At 33.4% G+C, this 25,839-nt stretch overlaps 2 protein-coding genes across 4 annotated transcripts in view; one reads left to right on the forward strand and one right to left on the reverse strand.

Moving 5' to 3' along the window:
* The window catches only part of spel1 (DNA mismatch repair protein spel1), a 127,112-nt gene that overhangs the window by 39,600 nt on the left and 61,673 nt on the right, over positions 1–25,839 (forward strand). The window lies entirely within an intron of this gene.
* LOC111506455 (uncharacterized) overlaps positions 1–25,839 on the reverse strand; it is a 69,843-nt gene that overhangs the window by 33,355 nt on the left and 10,649 nt on the right. For 2 of the 3 annotated variants that reach the window (XM_074185333.1, XM_074185332.1), the window contains exons 2-3: positions 6,850–6,996; positions 4,010–4,273 (exon numbers count right to left, since the gene is read on the reverse strand). In XM_074185333.1, coding sequence (XP_074041434.1) covers positions 4,010–4,273; positions 6,850–6,996 — 411 coding nt within the window. Of the gene's footprint in view, positions 1–4,009; positions 4,274–6,849; positions 6,997–25,214; positions 25,327–25,839 lie in introns of those variants that run through there. The other variant, XM_023161521.2, reaches the window with a different exon arrangement.

The following is a 25,839-nucleotide window of genomic DNA, read 5'->3' on the forward strand; positions in this document are numbered from 1 at the left end:
ATTGAATTACCTTAATAAAAAATAGGGGTTGGTGATAGAATCGTAAAAATGGAGGGTCATTATGAAGGGCCACATAATGAAAAAGTTTTAAAGAAATATCCATGTCTTCCATTCCCTTTCAAGAATTTGTACATTATTGATGATTTTGAAAGTTCCTAGGTTAGGTAATGAGTTGAGAAAAATTGTAGTTGAATAAACCAAGTAATAACACGAGATAGTCACGGTAGAAATCTATGAGACATTAAATGTAGATAAATGGATTTCTAAATACTTTTCAAGAAGGATGAAATTCCAGAGTAGGTAATACTAAATTGTGAATAGGCCAGTATGGTAATTCCTTACTTGAAGTCGGGCTAGCTTTACGTTAGTTTATTTCCAGATTTTTCAATAACGTTTTTGTTTGATCCCTTTTAAAATTTCAGGGGTGGATTTCACTCTGATAAGGAGGTGGAAGAGACAAGGTAAAGATGAGCGCAAAAGATCTTCTTTTCGTTTTCCAGCGATTTTTTCTGAATGTCATTGATGAGTTATCATCCAACTCCCTATTTACATCCCTCATGATTTATATAAAGGATTTAAATTGAAAGCGGTGTGAATCATGCAAAGAAGTAACTTTCAGACACAAATTGGAAAAAAATGGGCTGGCGAAACAACTACTGTCATATGAACATTGAGTTATACGAAAGAAAAATATTTTCGAAACATCTTCTTTTATGTGAACACTGAATTAGGTATACAAAAAAACACTTTTCTACATTCATGAATGAAAGAGGTGAAATTTCACTTACAGTTCGTCAAGAATAGGAAAAAGTTTCAAAATCTTAATTTGAGACCGCCTAAGCTGTGCGCAGAAGACAGGAGTGGAAACTCCCACAGCCTAGTCAGTCGAATATGTCTGTTGTGAAGTGAGCATCGCGGGTTAACCGAGTGTATAGTGCGAGCAGAAATAAAGCATAAAGGATACAATTCGAGTATTGTAACTTAACCAGGATGGCTTTAAATCAAACCTAAATCGTAAAGTGCTGACAAGCCAAACGAGAGAAGTTATAGCCAATGTAATTTTTTTTATGCCACGAGAAGCGGCAGAAAATAAACCTATAATGGACTGTAAAAAATCTAAAGCAGAACTTTAAACGTTCAAGCCAGTCTCTATATACCTACACAGTAGGTTTAATGGACTGACACCTATCAGAAAACAACTACTCCCCTGAATAATACCACGAAGGGCGTTGGATTATATCCGACAGGCGTCAGTGCAGGAATCTTCACAGAAAATGTCCTGCATATGCAATTGGCAATACAACTGAAAGAGTCGACCTCAATTTTGGAACGGGCACACTTGCAGACCGTTTTCGGGCTCATTAGCCACTCGTCAGTACAAGATAGTGACCATCATCGACCTAAAGTGAAGATTTCTGCACTGGCGCCTGTCGGATATAATCCAACGTCCTTCGTGGTATTAGCCAGGGGAGTAGTTGGTTTTCTGACAGGCGTCAGGCCATTAAACCTACTGTGTAGGTGTATAGAGACTGGCCTGAACGTTTTAAGTTCTACTTAAGATTTGTTGACTGCCAGTCTTGAAGCATAGCCCACTGACTAATAAGAAAGTTTTTCTTCCTTATTCAGAGGAATCGGGCAAACTACGGATATGCAGTTGGTTAGTACCTCGTCCACTAGATGGAGTGACATTTTGTGATGTTCGCTCCAACTTCGGAAGAGGAATGAAATTCTCTGAAAGAATTCCGATTTTCAATTCTGGAATATCACTGACTTTAGGTCGATAATGGTCACTATCTTGCACTGACGAGTGGCTAATGAGCCCGAAACCGGTCTGCAAGTGTGCCCTTTCCAAAATTTAAGGTCGACTCTTTCAGTTGTATTTTGCAATTGCATATGCAGGAAATTAGCCAGGGGAGTAGGTGGTTTTCTGATAGACGTCAGTCCATTAAACCTACTGTGTAGGTATATAGAGAATGGCCTGAACGTTTAAAGTTCTGCTTAAGATTTGTAGACCGACAGTTTTCAAGCATAGCCCACTGACTAATAAGAAAGATTTTAAAAACGTTCAAGAAATAGCTGCTGCTATGGCAACTGGCGTAAATTTAAGCAGTATAAAAAAAAATTCAAAGAAAATTAAATCGATTGAAAATGGAAAAGCCACTGCTTTTTTGACACCAAATATAAAAAGAAAGAAAGCTGCTGCTAAAACTATCTTAGATGGTTTTGATAAAGGATTGCTTCGAAGATTTATTATCAATTATTATACTGTCGATAAAAACGTTTCAACTCTTCGGCGCATACATCATAAATTTAAATCCGAAAATAAGTATGCTGGTTCTTACGAAAGCTTGAGAAAAGTTATGCATGACATGGGAGTTCGTTGTAAGAAAACGAAAAATAATCGAAAATTATTAATGGAAAAGCCAGATATCGTTCAGTTAAGAACAAATTTTTTGCGAAGTATGAAAGAATTTCGAGAAGAAAGGCGACCCATAATTTCCATGGACGAAACCTATATTCATTCCTCGCATACTCACATAAAACCCTGGAATGACAACACTAGTGAAGGTTTTCATAAACGATTATCAAAAGGACAAAGACCAGTAATAGAGAATGCGGGCAGTGAAAATAGTTTTGAGAAAAATGTTTATTTGAAATTTAGATCAATCAAGTCAGGTGATTATCATAACGAGATGAACTTCACGAATTATACAAAATGGCTACTGGATGGAATGGCTAAGGCAACGAAATATACCTTTTACAGAAGATATATTAAAAATTGATTTGTATAGTCTAATTAAAATTCATAAACCGCGATATAAAATATGAAATTATGAGCGCCTACGGGCATACCGTTCTAAGGCTTCCTTCATATCACCCGGACTTGAATCCTATAGAGTTAGTGTGGGCGTCTTGAAAGCAATATGCTGCATAAAGAAATATAGATTTTAGCTTAAAGACCGTGGATAGATTACGCGATGAATTTTTTAGTACGTTTTCTGAAACTGAGTGGAAAAAACGATGTGAGCATGCTCAAAGTTTTGAACAGTTTTTCATGGAAAAGGGACTAACATTAGATTTCATGGTAGACCACATGATAATCAACTTGCAAGAAGATAGTGGCACTGAATCAGATTACATCTGTTCAGACCTTGGCGAAGAATCATCCTCCGAAGATTGAGATAACATTTTTTTTTGCCTTTTATAATTTTTTGCTTTGTATTGTTTCATTTGTAATTGTTACGTTCTTAGAAATTTTTCGCCATATTTTGCGTTTAATTTAAGTATAAAAAATGTACAATATTCAAAAGTAAAATGAAAGCAACATTCCAATTGAAAGCAAGTTTTATTTATTTATTCCAAACATTTTTCTGATTAATGGCATAACCGTTATTCATAATTTTCTAACTCAAAAGAATATTACTCTAATACTAAACTAAATAATAATAAAAATTATTTTGAATTCGATAATGAGGTGGACTACTAGTGGGGACTTTGTATGTTGGTTTCACAGTTTATTCAGTAGACTGTACATCTGCACTAAGCAGAGACAACTTTAATCGCGAATATGCGCAACTTTGTTCTTCGTTATGCGCAGGCCGTAAAAATTTCACCCTTTTTCCTATTTTTGATGGAATACTGTCAACCTCACTGGTGGACATTTGATGTTTCGGAATAAAACACTTGCCTTTTGCCTCTTCAGCACCAATTTGGATGACATTACTAGATGAAGCACTCAGTTGATTCGTAAAATGACGACTTTATGTCACAAATGAGTTGAATCTACTTATGTCATCGGTAACAGTACGTAATGACATCCATCCTCCTATTTGAATAAATACCAGTTATAGGGATCTTGTTCAAATTAATAGGGGTATATTCTTAGTTTTGATGAAATAACTTGTTATGGCAAAAGTTAACGTATCTTTAGAGTTTTGTTTGAGGCACAAAAAACTTTTTTGTGCCTTATATAAACAATAAAAGTTAACAGAAAACATTTACTACTAACCTGACGAGTACCCAGAAGAGTAACCCCTGCTGCCGATCAAACGATCAGACTGCGCGTAGCCTTCAGCATCCAGGGCATTTGATCCATAACCAGTATATCCGCTTTGAGCCCTCATATTCCCGGTAGAAGAAAAATCGGTGTTAGCTCCTCCATTATATCCATATGTACCTTGCGCATTTGGATTCACATACTCTGAATGCTCGCTATTGGCGTCGACTACAGGTTTCACGCGGCCTTCTAGATCTCCATCTTTCCGGTAGTAACCTTTAGAAATATTCAAATTTAACACAATAGGTTCTGGTTTCAACATCCGAAAATGTTTGGAAACTGCGCAGGACATGATGCGTAGAAGCAAAAAAATCCCAAACAGTTCGAGATAGTCTCGAACATTTGGTTTAACGCAGTGTTCCCAACTGTCAAAAATTCATCTCCCTGAAGCCCCAATCAAAAACCCCTAAAATCTCCACAACTACTAAGAATTCCCCTTAAAAAAAATTGTGACTCATGAAATAAATAATTGAATATTTTTACATAATTAATACATTTAAAATAATTGTTGAATGATGAAATATAATTGAACAAATGATGAATTCAAAAAATCAATAAAATACCATTCAGCAACATGTTTTCAATATTCTTCATTCATAGATAGATAGATAGATAGATAGATTATCTTTATTAGTTCTTTGGTACAAAGACCCTCACGGGTGTGGAACATGTCAATGTATAAAGGAGTATGATAAAAATTACAAAAAAATAAAAAATAAACATAAAAATAAAATATATATATATATATAAAATGAAAAAAAAATCAATAAAAAAAAATTGAAACTGTCCTTATAGGACGAAACTGCAGTAACGTTAGTTACAAATAAAAATGGTAAAAACATAAAAAGTTTCAATTTTTTTTTCTTTAATTGGCTCTATTACCTTCTTATCAAATTTTGGAAAAAAATTACGCCTGATGCTTTGTTTCAATTTTCCCCAAATCAACTCGATGGGATTGGAAACACAAAAATAGGGGGAAGTCTCAGTATGGTGTGTGCATACTTTTCAGCAATACTCTCAAGGGCATACACTACTTCAAATGTTTTTATCTGTAAAACTTCAAGTAGTTAAAAAACTTAGTGTTTCATCTTTCCTCGAATTTTTATTCGGTACTTTGATAAGCTGTCGCGAATGATAAAAAGCGTTGTCAATAACTATTACACTATTCGCATCCAAATTTGGGATTAATGTGTTTTCAAACCATTCCTTGAAAATATTAGCTTCCATGTTCTCACGATAGTCAACATTGCAGTCTTCAAGTTTTTTTCCACATAATTTCAAAGAATTCGGAACCCACCCTTTACTTCCTCCGCAATGCACGCGATCCTTTGTTTGCAGCATGTTAGGCGTACACATTCTCGAACCATCAATCCATCCTTTCGTAACTGTGTTGTGTCATACCAATATTCGTCCAAATAGAAAATTTTCCGTTGTTCGTGTCTATATTTAGTTATTTGTTCTAAATATTCGTTAGGCAATTCAACTATTCTTCTGCTTTACAAAACTGCATGACGTCTGTTTATTATTTTAAATCAAAACCCTAGTTTCTTTATTCAATTCTGAAGAATTTTGTCACAGCAGCTCACGTTATGGCCGGAAAAATTCAATTTCTTTCTTATGATTTCAGTTATAGGAATCTCATTGCTTTTGTAACAATCGTATATTACTTTGTTCAATGACTTTATTAAATGAACATCTAAAGGTTTTGATATTCCTGTATCACATCAAGTCTTGCGTTCATAAGGTTTGTTTATGACTATTTTACGTACAATTGAGAAAGGAATTTCGGTCAAATCTGATGTTGCTTGTAATAATTTGTTTCCCTCGAAACCAAACTTGAGATGTATGTTCTTATATACATTGAAATATACTCTCCGTGTTTCAATATTCAAATGCATTCGAATCTTATTCACTGGTACCTTTTTTTGCATTGTTCACCATTGCTATTGGAATCACTACACTGGAAAAAGTCTGCGTTGTTATCACACTCGTTATTACTGTTAGTACTTGTCCAAGGACACCACATTTTAGACAGATAACAAAAATATTAAGTAATTATAACCAATATCGAATTTCAACACTCAAATCGCGATCAGTTCCTGAACTGAACACGACGGCGATAACCATCCCCGCATTCCCCGATTTCTATTCGTCACCGTAACATGACTTCAAATTTAATTTCATATCTCTTCAGTAAATCATTAAACTCGGTTAGTAAAAATTATCCTATACGAACCGTCAATTCTACAGTCCACGTGGACTCGTTCGCAGCCTGTTCATTTCCATGTATTGTTTTTTTTGGCTTTTGAGAGTGCCGCCAGCTTTAAGTATGCACAATATCGTTTACTTCGACTATACATCAAAAAGTTGTGAGTACGTTTATGCTAAAAAATGTCAAAGTTTATTATGGTGTTGCCAGTCCCCGAAATATAAATAGTCGCCATCGTAATATCGTTTGTGAGTATTGAATATCCCTGGATGATTGAAAATGTTGTCATCCATATGGTTCACCGATGACCCATCAAGGTGAATAAACCTCTGAAGAAGCCAGCCACTGGTGCTGGCGAAATGATAGGATACAGTTCCAAATCACGATGGCCTTCGAACCCGAATGAAGGTCGTAGCAATGATAATCTCGGCCGCGAAAGCCTAAATCAAATTATCATAACCCACAAGTATTTAACTTTTTTAAAGTAGAAATGCATCAGCATCAAACCAAAATAATGATAATAGTGTTAACAGTTTTGTGATAATTTTGAACAAAATGATTCAGCAGAGAAACAAAATCCTACCTTGATCGTCTGTTTTGTGTTGTAACTCGTTATTCTTGAAAGATGAAGATGATGTTTTGTAGTTGTATTCCTGATGATAATATCCATTTGGAACTGCTAAGGTGGAACCTAGTATTGCTAGGTAGAATATTACTATCTTCATAATTCCTAAAAACACATGATCGATATATTCACTGTCATTACCTTTAGGAACATATTTAAACTAACTTGACTCCATAGCCCTATCAGGCTAGCATAGCGAATCTAGCAAAATTGCAAAAAAAAAATACATCAATTTGTAGCTAAATAGTTGCTGATTAGTTGCCAAAACAACGATTTTGTTGCTCGTGCCGATCCCTAGAAATCGCAAAGAATGCTATCGTGATATAAAGGTAGCAAGGTAACCCAATAAATTATATACTTTTCCTTTGATCTTTACAGAAGATTTAGTTACTATTTAGTTGCTAAACCTTGGATATGGCGAAAATTTTTAAATATTTTTTTTTTTTAATTTTTTCTGATCTTGCTATCTTGAACCTGGTTTTTCCTGGAATTAAAGATGTTCTAAATAAGAGTAAACTTAAATACACCTTGAGTATCAGCAACAAAATAGTTGAAACCGATCGGCCGATTTTCAAATATTTTTTTTATTTTCCACGTTCTTGCTACCTTGAAACTGCTTTTCTTTGGAATGAAAAGTGTTTTAAATTTGTTGCTCACCAGAAGGGTACTCAAATACAACTTGAGTATCAGCAACAAAATAGTTGAAACCGATCAGCCGATTTTAATTTTTTTTTTCATTTCCAACTTTCTTGCTATCTTGAAACTGGTTTTCCTTAGAATAAATAGTGTTTTAAATTTGTTGCTCATCAGAAGGGTACTCAAATACACTCCGAGAAACAGCAACAAAATAGTTGGTCTTGATAGGCTGATTTTTAATATTTTTTAAATTTCTCTCTGTTCTTGCTGTCTTGAAACTGTTTTTTTCTGGGATACAGTGTTTCTTGAATTTGTTGCTTACCAGGAGTATACTCACATACACCTTGAGTATCAGCAACAAAATAGTTGAAACCGATCGGCCGATTTTCAAGTTTTTTTTTTCATTTTCCTCGTTCATGCTAACTTGAAACCGCTTTTTCCTTGAATACAGAGTATTCTAAATTTGTTGCTCAACAGAGTTCTCAAATACATTTGGAGAATCATCAACAAAATAGTCCGAACCGTTCGGTTGATATTTTTATTTTTTCTTTAATTTTCCTAATTTCACTACCTTGATTTTTCTTGAATGAAAAGAGCTGTAAATTTTCTGCTAAATTGATAGTACTTAAAGATATACATGACGAACCAACAACAAAAGAATCGGCTGATCAAGGCCAAATATTTTGTTGCTGGTTCTCTGAGTGGATTTGAGTACCCTCCATATGAGCAACAAATTTAAATAAAACACTTTTCATTCCAAGGAAAACCAGTTTCAAGATAGCACGAATGAGGGAAATGAAAAAAAAAAATTAAATCGGTCGATCAGTATCAACTATTTTGTTGCTGATACTCAAGGTGTATTTGAGTATTTTCCTGGTGAGCAACAAATTCATAATACTCCATATTCCAGAAAATACCGGTTTCAAAATAGCAAGAACAGGGAGAATTTTAAAAAATATTAAAAATCAGCCTATCAAGACCAACTATTTTGTTGCTGTTTCTCGGAGTGTATTTGAGTACGCTCCTGATGAGCAAGAAATTTAAAACACTTTTTATTCTCAAGAAAAGCAGTTTCAAGATAGCAAGAACGAAGAAAAAGAAAAAAAAATTAAAAATCGGCCGATTGGTTTCAACTATTTTGTTGCTGATACTCAAAGTGTATTTGAGTATACTCCTGACGAGCAACTACTCCGAAACACTTTTTATTCTAAAGAAAACCAGTTTCAAGATAGAGTATAGTGAAAAAAAAAATTAAAGTCGGCCGATCGGTTTCAACTATTTTATTGCTGATTTTCAAGATGTATTTGAGTATACTCCTGGCGAGCAAGAGATTTGAAACACTTTTTATTCTGAGGAAAAACAGTTTCAAAATAGCAAGAACGTGGAAAATGGAAAGAAAATTAAAATCGGCCGATCAGTTTCAACTATTTTGTTGCTGATACTCAAGGTGTATTTGAGTATACTCCTGGTGAGCAACAAATTTGAAACACTTCTATTCTAAGGAAATCCAGTTTCAAGATAGCAAGAACGAGGAAAATGAAAAAAAATAAATAAATGAAAATCGGCCGATCGGTTTCAACTATTTTGTTGCTGATACTCAATGTGTATTTGAGTGTACTCCTCTTGAGCAAAAATTTGTATTCTAAGGAAAACCAGTTTCAAGATAGCAAGAAAGTTGGAAATGAAAAAAAAAATTAAAATCGGCTGATCGGTTTCAACTATTTTGTTGCTGATACTCAAGGAGTATTTGAGTATACTAATGGGGAGTAACAAAATTGAAACACTTTTTATTCTAAGGAAATCCAGTTTCAAGGTAGCAAGAACGTGGAAAATGAAAAAAAAAAAATTGAAAATCGGCCGATCGGTTTCAACTATTTTGTTGCAAGGTGTATTTAAGTTTATTCTTGGTGAGCAACAAATTCAGAACATCTTTAATTCCAGGAAAAACCAGTTTCAAGATAGCAAGATCAGAAAAAGAATATTTAAAAATGTTTCGCTATATCCAAGGTTTAGCAACTAAAGAGTAAATAAATCTTCTGTAAAGATCGAAGGTAAAGTATATAATTTATAGAGTTACCCTACTACCTTTATATATCAATAGCATTATTTGCGATTTCTAGGGATCGGCACGAGCAACAAAATCGTTGTTCTGGCAACTAATCAGCAACTATTTAGCTACAAATTGATGTATTTTTTTTGCAATTTTGCTGGATTCGGCATGCTAGCCAGTTGGGGCTGTTTTATTCCTGATTTTTGTATGATTTTCGTAAATTTAGTTTTAATAAAATATAATCCTCCGTTATGAATAGAAATTTTGTAATCGAGCTGAAAATCGCACTTTCAAGATAAATTGGAAAATTTTCCTATGCATTTTCACTTAATGAAAATCAGAGAAATCATTTAGTAGGATTATATTGGAAGGGGTATACAGCAGAGATTATTTTTGGAGAAAGGTTTTGGTTTCCTAGTTCTCCATCTTTATACAAAAAAATTTGGAAAATCTTCCAAAGAAAGGAAGCAATCTGTTAGATATTAAGTTATTTAGAACACTGGGTATATTTTAGATTGTAAAAAGTGTTAATATAAAAAGTATGTTTTTTTGTATAAGGCATCGTTTCCCGAGCCGCAGTGTGAAATAAAACAGCTTGCGATTGAGTTGGTTGTATCAATATTTTGGCCCTATTCAAATTAATAGTGATCTAAAACATTGGCGACGAGGATTCTTATCGTAACCAGAAAACGCAGTGAACAAAATGCCAGAGACGACAACTACCGAAATAGTGGGACTTTTAGGTTCGCTTAGTACCTTTAATCATGAAAACTCTGACTTCTCGGTTTTCCTCGAAAGATTGAAGCAATTTTTCATTGCTAATAACATTACGGAAGAAAAACGTAAAAAGGCTATTCTCTTGAATACGCTTTCCGAAAAATGTTATATATTAGTTAGGAACTTGTGTGTTCCAAACCTTCCAGAAGATAAACCTTTCGAAGATTTATGCAATTTGTTATCAGAACATTTGGCTCCAGTTAAATCGTTATTTGCTGAACGGCTAAAATTTTACACAGCAAGCCGCGAAACTAGTGAAAGTGTTGCGGACTGGGAAGCTAAAATAAAGAAATTAGCTTCAAATTGTCAGTTTGGTGACGAACTTGGAACAGTTATGAGAGATATCTTTGTTATTGGCATAAATGACTCAAAAATCATGGACCGTTCATTTGAAGAAGACGCTTCAAAATCATCAGTAAATTTAAAACAAATGGTAAAGTTGGCACTATCCAAGGAATCGGCTTTGAAGGAACATACCGTCAGACAGAGTTGGGGAGCTGTAAACATCAAGGCTGAACCGGTAAATTTTCATTGCCAACGCAGTCAAGGGCAACGTTATACCCAGCGATCTGATCCAAGGGTGAAACAGGGTTCATCATCTTACACTGGGGGTAAGCATCATGGAAAGATTCAAGCGGTAAGCAGCTCAAAATTATGTTCAGTGTGCGGTCGGAAAAATCATTTGACAAGTGATTGTACCTATAAAAATTGCATATGCTATAGATGTGGAATAAAGGGTCATTTAGCTCCTGTTTGCAAAGAAATTACTCAACATTTTTTGAGTGTAGCTGAACCAGAAACTGTTTCCGATGATTCACTTTTTAATATTCGCAATTTAGATTCAGATATTGATTTAAAGGGCAATGTGAAACCAACTTTTGTAAATTTATTGGTAGAAAATATTCCGTTAAGATTCGAAGCAGATTCAGGTTTTGCTCACGCAGCAATTTCAGAAAAATTATATGACAAACATTTTCAATGTAAAAAATTGTATAAAAACGACTTAGCTTTTAAAGATTATGTAGGTCTTACTTTTGAACCTTTAGGATTTCTAAATTTACATATTACCTATGAAGAAACAAAATTCATTTTGAAAACTTATGTTGTTAAAAATGGGGGTCCTCCACTTATTGGAAGAAACGGTTTGAAAATGTTAAATTTAGGCATAGGCAAAATCAATTATGCATCTAATGCGGAAAATGATTGCATTGTAGAAAGGGCTGTCGAAGAAGTGAATATTTTATGTGAAAAATATAAAACAGTTTTTGATAGCGGTTTAGGAACTTTTAATAAGATGGAGATTTCTTTGAAAATCAAGGAGGGTACTGTACCAAGGTTTTATAAAGCTCGACCCGTACCTTTAGCCCTGAAATCAAAAATTGAAAAGGAAATTAAAAGATTGGTGGATAATGGTGTTTTAGTACCTACTGAATTTTCGGAGTGGGCTACACCAATAGTTCCAGTGTTAAAATCTAATGGCGAAATTCGAATTTGTGGTGACTTTAAAATTACTTTGAATCCACATCTAGAAATACCACATTATCCATTGCCACGGTTAGAATATTTATTTTCTCAGTTACAGGGGGGAAAGAAATTTTCAAAAATTGACCTCTCAGAGGCCTATCAACAAGTTGTTCTAACATCAGAATCCAGAAAACTTGTAACAGTTAGTACTCACAAGGGACTTTTTTCATATACCAGGTTACCCTATGGCATAACATCGGCTCCATCTTTATTCCAAAATATTATGGAACAGATGATTGTCATGCCGGGCGTTGCCTGTTTTTTAGATGATATCCTAATAACCGCGGATAATGATGATTTACATTTAGAAAGACTTGAAACAGTATTGAGGCGACTTCAGGAGTGTGGTTTGAAGGTGAAAAAAGAGAAATGTAGTTTTTTTCAGAAGTCAGTTAAATATCTAGGCCACATAATTGATAAAAATGGCTTACATACTTCGGAGGATAGAGTTTTGGCAATCAGGCAGGCTCAAATTCCAAAAAGTATAACAGAAGTAAAATCATTTTTAGGAATGGTAAATTTTTATTGTCGATTTATTCCAAACGCTTCTGAAATAATGAGACCTCTGTATAACTTACTAAAAAAACAAACAACTTGGTTTTGGTCTTCGGACTGTCAAAAAAGTTTTGAGAAAACTAAAAATATGTTATTATCTTCATCAGTATTAGCACATTTCGATCCAGAAAAAAAAATTAAATTAACTGTGGACGCATCGCAATATGCATTAGGTGCAACCTTAAGTCATATTATGGACGACAAATCAGAAAAACCTATTGCTTTTGCTTCGCGACTACTCAATAAGGCGGAAATTGGTTATTCCCAGATTGAAAAAGAAGCTCTTGCAATAATATTTGGTGTAAAAAAATTTTTTCAATACCTATACGGACAACATTTCTATTTATTTACTGACCATAAACCATTAATAGCTATTTTTGGTGATAAAAAAGGGTTGCCAGTTTTTGCAGCAAATCGTTTACAAAGATGGGCGCATATTCTTTCAGCGTTCAGATACGATATTAAGTACGTGAAATCTGAAAATAATACGGCTGACTTTTTATCTAGATCACCTTCAAAAAACGAAGGTAAGGAATGTAAAATAAAAACCTTATGTTCAAATCCAAATATTTCATATATGAAATATGTTGAAGAATCGTGTTTACCCATAAATTCCACAGTGGTAAAAAAAGAAACGTTCAGAGACTCTGTTTTGAGCAAAATAAGTTTTTATGTTCGGAACGGTTGGCCTGATAGATGTCCAGCAGAAAACATGAAACCGTATTTTTTGCGTAAAAATGAGTTAACGGTAGAACAGGACTGCCTTATGTGGGGATATCGATTAGTAATTCCTCCGAAATTACGACAGTTAATTTTGGGAGAACTACATTCATCACATATGGGTATGGTAAAAATGAAATCTTTGGCGCGCTCATATGTGTGGTGGCCATCGATGGATGGGGAAATTGAAAATACGGCACGAGGGTGTGAATCATGTCAACGCTTCTCAAATAATCCTCCAAAGGCTTCCCTAACAGTTTGGAATTGGCCGCGAGAACCATGGACGAGATTGCACGCTGATTTTTTTGGACCATTGTTCAACAAAAACTTCTTAGTGGTGGAAGATGCAACTTCGAAGTGGATAGAATGTGTAGAAGTTGGTAATATCACGGCTTCAACAACCATAAAATTTTTCAGGGAACTTTTTTCCAGATTTGGCTTACCACGTGAACTTTGCACTGATAATGCGAAAACGTTCACATCTGAAGAATTTCAGAATTTTTTGTCAGCTAGTGGCATAAAACATTCTACGGGTGCTCCTTATCATCCCGCAACAAATGGTTTGGGAGAAAGCGGGGTAAAGATAATGAAAAATGCTATTTTGAAAGCAAGAGACCAAAATACAAATTCTGACTTGCATCTGATTATAAATCGGTTTTTGTTTCAATATCGAAATACACCTCATACCACAACAGGTGAAAAACCATCAAAATTATTAATAGGTCGTTCTTTACGCTCTAAATTCGATCTATTAATGCCTTCTGTCAAAAATGTTGTGAATAATAAACAAAATTATCAAAAATCATATTACAAAAATAAAAGAGACATATTTTTCAATGAAAATGATCACGTATGGGTAAGAGATTTCAGATCTGGTACACCTCCTTGGTGTTCAGGAATAGTCCAGAAGGTTCTTGGCTTGAAAACATACTTGGTTCAAACAAGTTGTGGAATGAAATGGAAAAGGCATAAGAACCAAATGAAATCTAGACTGTCAGTTGCAACAAAACCTGAACCTGTTTCAATCATTCCCCGATCTGATTTGAACGAAGGAGAAACTGTTAATAATGTAGATTCTAAGGTAAACAGGAATGGCAGCGAAAACATAGTTAGTGAAAATGTAAGTACATCTGAAACTTATTCCCCTAAGATATTGAGACGTCGAAGTCAGTTGAAACAACCGGATAGGTTAAGAATGTGATTAGAATTTATAGAAGTTTTCTTTGGGTGACATTATTTTTAGGGAAGAGGTGTTAGATATTAAGTTATTTAGAACACTGGGTATATTTTAGATTGTAAAAAGTGTTAATATAAAAAGTATGTTTTTTTGTATAAGGCATCGTTTCCCGAGCCGCAGTGTGAAATAAAACAGCTTGCGATTGAGTTGGTTGTATCAATATTTTGGCCCTATTCAAATTAATAGTGATCTAAAACACAATCAATTTCAAAAAAGTAACTCTATTCAAGGATGCAAAGAAGTAACTTCAAGACACAATCTAGAAGAAAAGCCCTCGCGAAACAGCTACTTTCTTATAAATATTGAATTACACGAAAGAAAAAATACTTTCGAAACTTTTTTTATATGAACTTCGAATTCGAAGGTTCCCACATTTTTTACATGAAGATGAGGAAGTAGAAAGCCGAAACCTTTTTACCCAGAAGATTATATATTCTTGATATCATTTTAATCATAAATATATCACAATGCAAAAAATATTTTGATAATTTTAGCAATTGAGCCTTGATTCCACAGCACGTCTCTCTCGTTATACTTGACAAAAAATATTTAAAAATACAGGGTATTTCCTAACTATGGCACGAAACTTCAGAGGGTGATTCGTTAGGTTGTTTTGAGAAAGAAGTTCCTATAAACGAATGTCTGGAGTTGCTTCTTTTATGAAATACAGGGCGTTGAATTCGAAACTAATACAATTATACAATGATAAACTTTATCTATATTAAATACCTACTTAAAACCACAGTTGTATTAATTTTCATAAGAATAAGATGTAGTTATATGCTCTTGCGGACTTTTATTCTGACCTTTTTAAGATCAACAATTTCACGGTACATTATCTGCATGCAACTCCAACGGTATAGGCAGCTCACGCCAAAATAGCTCTCATGGAGCAATACTTTTCCTACTTACTTAATACTTATCATTATATCATAGCCAAAATTACAAAAAACCTTTGTAAATTGTAAATGTACATACATTCATCCATCATCACAATCTTTCACATTTATAATAATAGTATAGATCATAAATATCCTTACACCGATTTGGTTGAAATTTTCTACAGCTGTTTGAGATAATAAGGCGCTTATAACCTCGAACTAGATTGAAATTATTAGGTCCAGTGGCGTCTCAGGGGCACCATAGCCAACAACATAGCCACTGACTTTTTTGCAGTTTTTTATCTTTTTAGATTAAACAACTCAAAATACAACTTTTCCGAAACTTGGGTTTTCTTCATATCAAGCTTTCACGTTTTCTAAAAAAATTTCACTTCTTAAAATCATCCATGGACAACATAAAAAAACAAAAGTAAATAATAAACAATTTCGACCTGAAAGTAAATGAAAAAAATGCAATTATTCGATTGCTCAAGTCATTCATATCTAGTACAGGAGTTTCATAAACATATATCATTTTTTGGGAAAGAAAGTTTTTTGCTTTCTACTACTCCATATTGGTACAAAAAAAAAGGATGAGGGAATCTTCCAAGGAAAGGAAGGAAGTAATCAATTTCAAAATAAGTAACTCTATACATGGATGTGTAGATCATGCAAAGAAGTATTTTTCAGACACAAACTGAAAGAAAGTCTTCCTGAAACAGCTACTTTCATATAAACATTAAATCAAATAGGTGAATGAATGACATTACGATGTCATCGATGACATAAGTAGATCAAGCTTATTCCGTGACATTAAAAATCGTAATTTATGAATGAACTGTGTGTATTTTCTATAATGTTATCCAATTTGGTACTGAAGAGCCTTGGGGCAAGTGTCTTAAGGCGAAACATCGGTGTATACTAGTGAGGGTGACAGTGTTCCATGTAAGTGCAATTTATTACCATTCATTTAAAGTAGAACTCATGTGAATGATATCTGATTTTTATTCCACAACGAATATTTGAAATACAAACTGAGTAGAGAAAAGTATCTTCTGTATAATTCAGTGTTCATATAGAAGTATTTGTTTCGAAAGAATTTTTTTCTTTCGTGTAATTCAATGTCATCATCATCTTGAAGCATCTTGTCATTCATCTTGAAGCATTTTTCACTATCTTTCAATTTACCGAGTAATATACAGGGAGTTTCATTTGAAAAAATGAACTTTCGACTACTTTTATGCACAATGGAAATAATAGTAATTTTAGCACGCCTTGTATGATATGGAGTCGATTTCTTGGTGTTATTTGAATATTTCGAGTTTATCTAAACTATCATCAAAATATAAACTTTTCATGAATTGAGAGTACTGATGTACTTGATTTCAATTGAGGCTATGTTTTGGACCATATTTAGCACAATTTATTTTTTATCCCGAAAACAGATAGAGATAGGTATAGGACATTATCAACAAAAAAGTATTAAAATACCAGAGCGATTCCAAAAATGTATTAATATACGGGGTGTTCCATTTAAAAAAATAAAGTTGCTAGGACTTTTTGATGGAAGTGGCAACGCCGCAATGCTGAAAATATTTTAGATCGATAGAACAGGTAAAGAAATGTGAGAGGTGAAATTTTCAGAAAAATCGTGCTTTGCGTTTTTCAGAAACGTCTAACCTACCATCGACCGTGAGTCACGCTGTATAGTATTTTATAAATACTTTTTTTTAACTTCAACGCCTTGTATCTTGGAAACGAAGCAACTCCGGACATATGTGCATAAAAACTATGTTTTTAAACGATCTAACGAATCACCTACCACAGTTAGGAAACAACCTGTGTAATATCAATGACATTATAATTAGTTTTTTGAAAGTAAGTATTACATTGAACAAAAAAAATGGCTTCTTTCTCTATATATTTTGTATGGTCCTTGCTAAAAAATGGCTTAAAATAGGTCTAATCGTCAATTTTTTGTTGCTCAGAATTCACCTAGAGACTTTTGCGAATTCTTGGAAAGGTATCACTTGTCATGCACAGTGTCCAAAGAGTGGAACATGAAAAACTCACGTGATATCTACGCTTAGAGTGTGCCTTAAAAGATTTTTGAAATCTGCAGGATATTGTGGAATATACCACTATTGGTGGAATATATCTTTCCCAATTTTAGTAAATACAAATGGTCTCTTTGTTTTTGTTCTTTATGTCCGCATATTCAAAGAAATGCTTGAAAACGTAAATGACGCGGTTTGTTTAAAAGCCAACTGATTCTCTACTCTATAATTAATTGTAAACTGGGAAGCGTTATACTGAGTTTTTCGAAACGAAGACACTCTTGTTGATGAATCTCATTTCTCACAAAAATGTGTGCATGTGTATGACGCAGTTTTTATTGATTTTGGGTTCAAATGTTAGCTTCATTATTTTGATAGCAATATGGTAATCTGTATAAATAACTTACTGTTTATATCTAATTTGTTTTCAGAACTCATTCGAATAATTCGATTACGCTAGTAATGAAATATTTTTTAGCTTTTAGGCAATAACGTAAAGAATTATTAGGAATTTTGTTTTTTGAGAAATCGGCGTTGCAGACACTAATAAATGTAGATACAATGATGAAGTGAAACCTTTCACCAATTAATGAATCGATGGATCTAGCCGTTACAACGTGGTAGGAAATCATAATGAAAAATAAGAAATTAGACTTTCTATGTTCATATAACACCTTGTATTTGTAACTAAATTACTACAGTTTTCAAACAAATTTAATAAACTGAAAATAGTTAATAATGTTAGCTCTTACATGTTTAAACCCCTGTAGGTAATAACAGAGGTACTCAATTCAATTGAACAACGAATGTAAGCCTCTCATTTTATATACAGGACGTTTCAACGGAAATTTGACCTCTTCCTGTAAGTCAGAAAATTTTTATTTCTAGGGGGGACTAATTCTGATATGAAAATCAGTGACGGCTCGTGCATGAGGAGCTATCGACTTTATTTTAGTTTGTAAACCATTTTAATGGCCGGCCATGACCGCAGCCCCATCTTATAGATGTCATACGTATGAATTAAAAAATTAAACAAATCGTCAGCTGTGCGCCCAGATGAAACATCATGAAAACCCGTAAAACGTTCTACCACATTACCATCTTTGACATATCTAAAAACGATTGAAAGTTGTGATGTACAGGTAATATAAGTAGTTTCATCAATTTCCCATGCAAAAAAAAGAAACACTTTCAATCTCCTTGCTTATATTTTCCTTAATAATATATGCCACACTGTCTATAAGCTCATTTTAGATGGTTTTTGAGGTGCCCGAAAAAACGCTACCATTTAAAAAAGTGCCAAATTGTGAATCATATTTGCCCCATAACATTAAAAGTTCCTTGTAATTGCCGCGATTAATCGAATCTTCGGTTTCATCGTGCCCACGAAAAGCTAATTCTTGGGAACCCAAATAAATCGTAATATCGATAAGTCTTTTTAAATTCGACCGATTTTCCCTAACCTGATTATTAAAAGAAATCATGGCCTCTTTTTGAGCTGTATCTGAAGCTGTTGCTATATTTTGTTTGCTAAACAATACAATACTGCCTGTTTTATACACATATAAAAAATATTATCAAAAAACGATTTACCGAAATATTTTTCAGTCCCGGTCCGTCACGACATCCCGTCCGAATAATTAAATAAAAAACAAACGCAGTCGTACACTAAGGGAGACCAACTGGAGGCTAGCCTCCTCTAACGCTATATTTTCTGCAACTGAAATTACAAATCGGGACGTATGTCGCTAGTGAATTTTAAAGCGGTCGGAGGCTTGGCTCCCTTGCAGTGTATGGCATTTATCATTTCGGGTTGATGGTTTATTCGTTCATGGGCGGTGCGATTGAGTTTTGTTGATGCAGGATACAGTGTGTTACGGACTACGTAGTGAGTGATAGTGTTTTTCTGGCATATTTTAGAAAAAAATAATCATAATTATTTGTCAATATCTTTTGATTCATTGCGATGAATAGCATCAAATTTTATGGAGAGGCTAGCCTCCTCTGACGAGCCGCCGCTGATGAAAATCATACCTGAAACTTCCACCCCCTGTGGTCAGCAACTATCCCCCCTTTTTTTTAATGGCATGGGGGGTCAAGTAATACATCATTTGAAAGGTATTTTTGTTCCTCTATTACTTCTGTATTTTTTTTCGAAATAGGTTTATTCGAGAGAAATTAAATGTTGAACGTTTTATTTAAGAATAAACAGAAAATTCGCTGTCGCTCATTTTATTGAGGAAATCAACAAAAGTAATATCAATGGTAACATAGTCAACGGATAAAGTGTTCAAAATGACCTCCATCTAGTTCCATAGTCTACTTTCGAAAGCGTTCCTTACATTATTGAAGATGTCCGGAATCAGAAATCGGCATACCCGTACAAGTCTCTGTCCCAGAACAGAGGAATTTTTCAGAAAAATCAATGTGGAAGTTGCATTCGGATTACATGCCAGATTATTAAATTGTATTTTTAATGTCAAAAGTGAAGTGGAAAAGATAGAGAAATCTGGAGTTTATAAGTTCAAGTGTCCGGAGTGTAATAGTGTTTATGTGGGACAATGTGGCCGAAATTTCTCAAAACTGTATGCCGAACATGAAAGGTCCTTCAGACTAAGTAAAAATGATTCGACGTTTTCAAACCATTCCTTGGAATTCAATTCAATTCAAGTTATTTGGAATATGTTAATATACAATTTATTAATATTATGGTTAGGACCACTAGGAGTTTGAGGAAAGCAGCCTAAGCGCAGGTGGCTTGTAATGTGCTTCCGTCTGTCTCCCCGTGGAAGTACTTTAAAAATATATCAGGCACAAAAGTAATAAAATATTAAATAACTGTTGTATTAGTATTAGTGAATAGACAGAGGAAGCTGGTATATTTTATGAGAATGAGTACCTATAATTATCTATACATATAGGTTTACATAATATTGGAAATAGGTACACATACACTGAAAGACACATTGGAAGATTAGAAAATGTACTGAGTGATATTTCTGTGTTATTGCGTATGTTTGAATAAACTGTTTATACGGGTATTATTTACAATTATGAATTCTTTTGTATTTTATTATACTTTAAAAATGTGGTATTTATCTTTATTTCAAGGGGAAGCATGTTATACAGTTTTGGAGCGAAATAGTAGACTGAACGTTGGGTATGACTTTTTTTGTAAAGGGGTATCAATGGATAGATTATGTACATTTCTGGTGTACTTTGTATTTGCCTTAGAATAATTGATATTGTTTGAGTATATCTATATGAGACACTGGTGTGCATACAAACTTCTTATATCAAGCAGATTAGTTTCAGAATAGAGTTTTTCTGTATCAAATTGTCTGTTTTTTTCCAAGATTATTTTTAAAACTGTATTCTGGAGCACCTGTACAATATTTAGCACATTCTCAAACATTCCACCCCACACTGTGATATAATATCGTATAACTGACTCAGCAAGAGATTTGTAAACAATAATTAAGCTTTTTTTTGTGAGTATATCCCTGAGTTCATACATTTTATAGCTAAGATGTCTAAGTCTTTTACTATATATTGCAAATGTTCATCCCATCTCAGATGTTGGTCCATTACAACTCCTAAATACTTTATTTTAGTTATTTTTTCAATATATGGACATTCATAAATGGTTTCAGAACACTTTGGCATATGGAAATAAATTTTTTGTTGGACAGGTTGGTGGTTGCTCAGAAGAGTGAAAGTAATAAATTTCGATTTTTCAACATTAAGGTTGAGAAGATTGTTACTTAATCATATTTGTATTTTACCCAAACACTCTTCTGCTACTTTATATACCTGTTGCCATGTATCACCTGTACAGATAATTGCAGTATCGTCAGCATATGATATGAGCTGCCCTTTGAAATTATTTATGCGACCTAAACTATTAATATATGCTAAAAATAGTATTGGGCCTAAAACGGTACCTTGAGGTACGCCACTAGAGATTTTAGCCAGAGATTTTAGCCAGTTCACTAACATTGTTACCTATTTTGACCATTTGGGTTCTACAAGAAAGATAATCTGTAAAAACATTATTTGCTGGTCCTCGTATTCCATATGAATTCAGTTTATTTAAGAGTGCTTCATGAGAAATTGTATCAAAGGCCTTGACCAAATCAAGAAAAATTGCAAGACACTTTTTTGAGTTGTCTAAGGTATCCGATGCTTGCTTAAATAAATCTAAAACAGCTAGTTCAGTATTACTGCCATTAATGAATCCATACTGCCTTTCTGTTAATACCTCATATTTTTTTTTTAAATTCCAGTAGGCGAATTTTGAGGGCATGCTCCAATATCTTCGCAAAATTATCTATTACAGAAATTGGTCGATAGTTGCTGAGATTGGATTTATCACCAGATTTAAAAACGGGAGTGACTATGGAATATTTCCATTGCAGTGGTATTTCGCCAGTTTTGAACAACACAACAAAGTTTTTGTTTCGGGGTTGAAATTAGATGATTTTAATGTATTTCCACGTGTTAAAACCGAAAGTGACCATAAAAATTATATATTAGCTCTTGTTTTCGAAATATAGTATCATTATATTATATATATGTATATTGAGTTTTCAACAAATGAAAGTCATTGCTATACTCCTAGGAATGCAATTAGGGTTCACCAAGTACTGTTGTTTTTTGTGTCTGTGGGACAGTCGGGATAGAAAATCTCACTATAAAAAAATGAACTGGCCTACACGAGACCTAAACCCTAATGAGAAAAATGTAGTTTACGAGCCTCTTGTAGATCCTAAGGATGTTCTCCTTCCCCCATTACATATTAAGTTGGGACTAATGAAAAACTTTGTGAAGGCCATGGACCAGGAAGGACAAGCTTTTAAGTACTTGAGAGCAAAGTTTCCCAGGTTGAGTGATGCTAAAGTCAAGGAAGGCATCTTTATTGGGCCTCAAATCCGTGAAATCGTAAATGATCCTGCTTTTGACATGATTTTAACAGGAAATGAAAAAAGAGCCTGGGAAGCCTTTAAGGGGGTTGTACATGGGTTTTTAGGTAACAAAAGAGATGATAACTTCACAGCATTGGTTAAAGAGCTTCTTCAAGCTTACCACCAACTTGGATGCAACATGTCCTTAAAAATTCATTTTCTTCACTCTCATCTTAATTTCTTCCCACAAAACTGTGGAGCTGTGAGTGACGAACATGGAGAAAGATTCCATCAAGACATTGCCTTAATGGAACAGAGATATCAGGGCCGTTGGAATGAAGCAATGCTTGCAGACTACTGCTGGTCTGTGTGTAGGGATGCTCCAGAAGTGTTTTATAAAAGACAAGCTAATCGACAGCGATCTTACAATGAATTGGATGGACTTAATTGAAATTTGGTGGTACAAACTTCTTTTATTTGTCAAAACACTGAGAATGTTTTTTTTTTATTAATTTTGTACTTAAAATATTCTAAAAGAAACATAACAATATTGTTTTATGTACTTTCACTTTTCACGTATAGTATAACTACTCTTTAAGATTAAGTACTGTGTATCTCAAAAACCAGAGCTAATAAAAATTTTTTATTGTTATTTTCGTTTTTATCACCCCAAAATTAGTAGAAATTGACTAATTTAGTGTAGGAAACATTCAAAAAATATTTTTTTGTTGTGTTGTGATATTAAATTGATTATATAGACAAGGGGTTGTACCAAATACAGGTGTAGAGTTTTTATAAGTTTGGAACTAATTCCATCGGGACCAGGTGCACAATTATTTTTTAATTTTGATATAATGTTTATAATTACTTTATCATTTACCGGGGTGAGAAATATTGATTTTACTATTGATTTGTCGTTCAAAAATTGTGGGGTCATTCTATATGATTTATTTATTTTTTTTAGCCATTTCTATGCTAACACTAGCGAAATATTCATTGAAAACATTTGCCTTTTCCTTATCTTCCCTAAATATCTTATCTTTTGAATTTCACTGGTTCGGACTTCCATTGTCTACTATATAAAATGATTTGAAATCCCTGAAACAAGTAAAAAAGAATAATTAAAAAGAATAGTTGAAAATAACCAGTCATCACCCGAAGACGATTGTAGATACCAACAATCGAAACGTCGTGAGCTAACGTGACTTGGAATCTCTACACTTTTTTATTTTTATTATTTTCTTTTTTTGCATTCTTTCAATTTTTATTTTTTCAATTATTATATTTTTACTTGTAGGTTATTTCACTATCATTTCATTTCAGGTTTATCGTTGCTTAATATAATTGTTATTTTCAACTATTCTTTTTAATTATTCTTTTTTACTTGTTTCAGGGATTTCAAATCATTTTATATAGTAGACAATGGAAGTCCGAACCAGTGAAATTCATCACGAAACATTGTCAATCACCTTCAAACAAACATCTTATCTTTTAATTTGATTTCCCCTATATTTTTCTGTTTTATATTTCTATTAGTTATTTCATTGATTGTTTCCCATGTTTTTTTGCAATCTTTACTATTTTCCTTTAATTTATTTCTGTAATAGTATTTTTTTGTAATTCGTAATAATTTACTCAATTCATTTCTATACCGCTTATATTCATTTCTCAATTCTGGGTTCATATTTTTATTCATTTTCAGTTTAATTTTATCTCTATGCTCTATAGATTTGATTAAACCTACAGTGATCCACGGTTTAAGTTTGTGCGAAGATTTTTTTTCACGTACGTGTCTTGTAGTGCAGTCTTTTAAATGTTTTTCAAATTTAGTAATAAAGTTATCATAGGATTTTTGTGATTCATTGCAATTCATAACATCAAACCAATTTTCGTTTTGTAACACAGTGTACAGTTTTGTATAATCAATGGAATGCAACCACAAGTTCCCCAATCCTAACGATTCGGAAATTCTGCACAATACAAGCAAGGGTTGGAAACTCAATTTTTTGGAATCCTTGGAAACTCATAAAAGCATTGTAGATGTAACCTGCTAAATGATCAAATCAAACTAGTACCTCTGTTATTACCTATATCTGGCGATGACCAGGAAAAATTTATGCTTAACAGTTACTGGCCACTGTCAACTAAGGAAGATGAGACAGTTAGGCATGTCCTATGAGAATGTCCAGAGTTATCTTCAATAAATATATAAGGGCTCACATTATCAATTATTTTCAGTTTATTGTATTCGGTTGAAAATGTCCTTTTAGGACGAAACTGCAGTTAGTTACAAATACAAGCTGTAAAAAAAACATTATTTCTGATTTCACCAATTACCTTATTCTGCAATTCAGTCAAAATAATATTGAATGAGTTGTTTTAAAACTTTGAAAATAGACGTTGAATATTTCTTTTCAATATAAAATAAGAACTATTCCCGGCTAGTTCGAGCTCAGTTTCCATGATATCAATTTCAACAATTCCAATAAATATTGTTAAAACATTTTCTACTCAAAAACTGTATAATATTTAATCCTCTCTATCTATTCGTAATCTGACTCTACTATTTCTATGACAGCCATGTCATCATCTTACTTTCACCGCAGTATGTGATTATAATGTCTGGTTTTATGTTAAGTTCTAGGGATGGTCACATACGAGTATAATAATAAATATTTGAAGTACATATTACTTTTATGATGATACAACTGTTTCACAAGGATTTATTTTTCATCATAGTTTTAGCTTTTTAGTTTATTTGACTTTAATGATTGTAAAGTCTATATTTCCTTTTATCACTTTAGTCTTCTGAAAACCTTTTATTTTTACTCTAACATGATTTTTCAAGACAATTTAAATGAAAGAAAATCACTCTTAGCTAGACGTTTACGAGTAAAAAAATTTGTGGACAATTTGAAAATATCTATCGAAAATCCAAAAAGACTTCAGCTTCATTAATTAATTTCTTTGAGAAATACTCACACGAGTTCTCATCCACACAAGTTAACACAACAAAATACTTTGATTGGACCCTGTTTAGTTGTTATTATATGTACCAGTTATTATCTTTTGACCCCCCCTACTCGTGCTATACTTCTCATAAGCAATTATGAATTTCTAAATAAGGATCTGTGGCACTGATAAATAATATATTTAAAAATATATCTCTTCAATTCTCGAATGAGGAATTTCTCAACAACTATCAGTTTCCAGTGAAAATTTGTGTTTACATGACACATATTTCTTGTAGATTGACGTGTGTAGAATTTCGGTGGTATTTGAGGAAAGTCCATATGTTACGTAAATTCTTTCATATTCGAAGGAAAGTTAGGTAGCCAAAAATTGCACAAATGAACACACGAAAATTGGCTGCATGGGATTCCCCGTTATAGTATCGTGGGATAGAATCAGTGGCGGATCCTGAAAATCATTTGGGGGGGGGGGCGCAGTTTAAAACTCAGAGTATGGTTCGAACAGTGCATCACAAATTTTACGAACGACTTGTTCGTGCATGTCTTTTATAACTGAATTCTATATATTCAATGATTTATATTTTACAATTTGAAGTACCTAAATTTCAAAAATTTTAAATAATTACCTATATAGT

Source organism: Leptinotarsa decemlineata, unplaced genomic scaffold, assembly GCF_025532065.1.
Source record: "Leptinotarsa decemlineata unplaced genomic scaffold, Ldec_3_MD MMD2_tig00026374_RagTag_RagTag, whole genome shotgun sequence".
NCBI classification, from domain to species: Eukaryota; Metazoa; Arthropoda; class Insecta; order Coleoptera; family Chrysomelidae; genus Leptinotarsa; species Leptinotarsa decemlineata.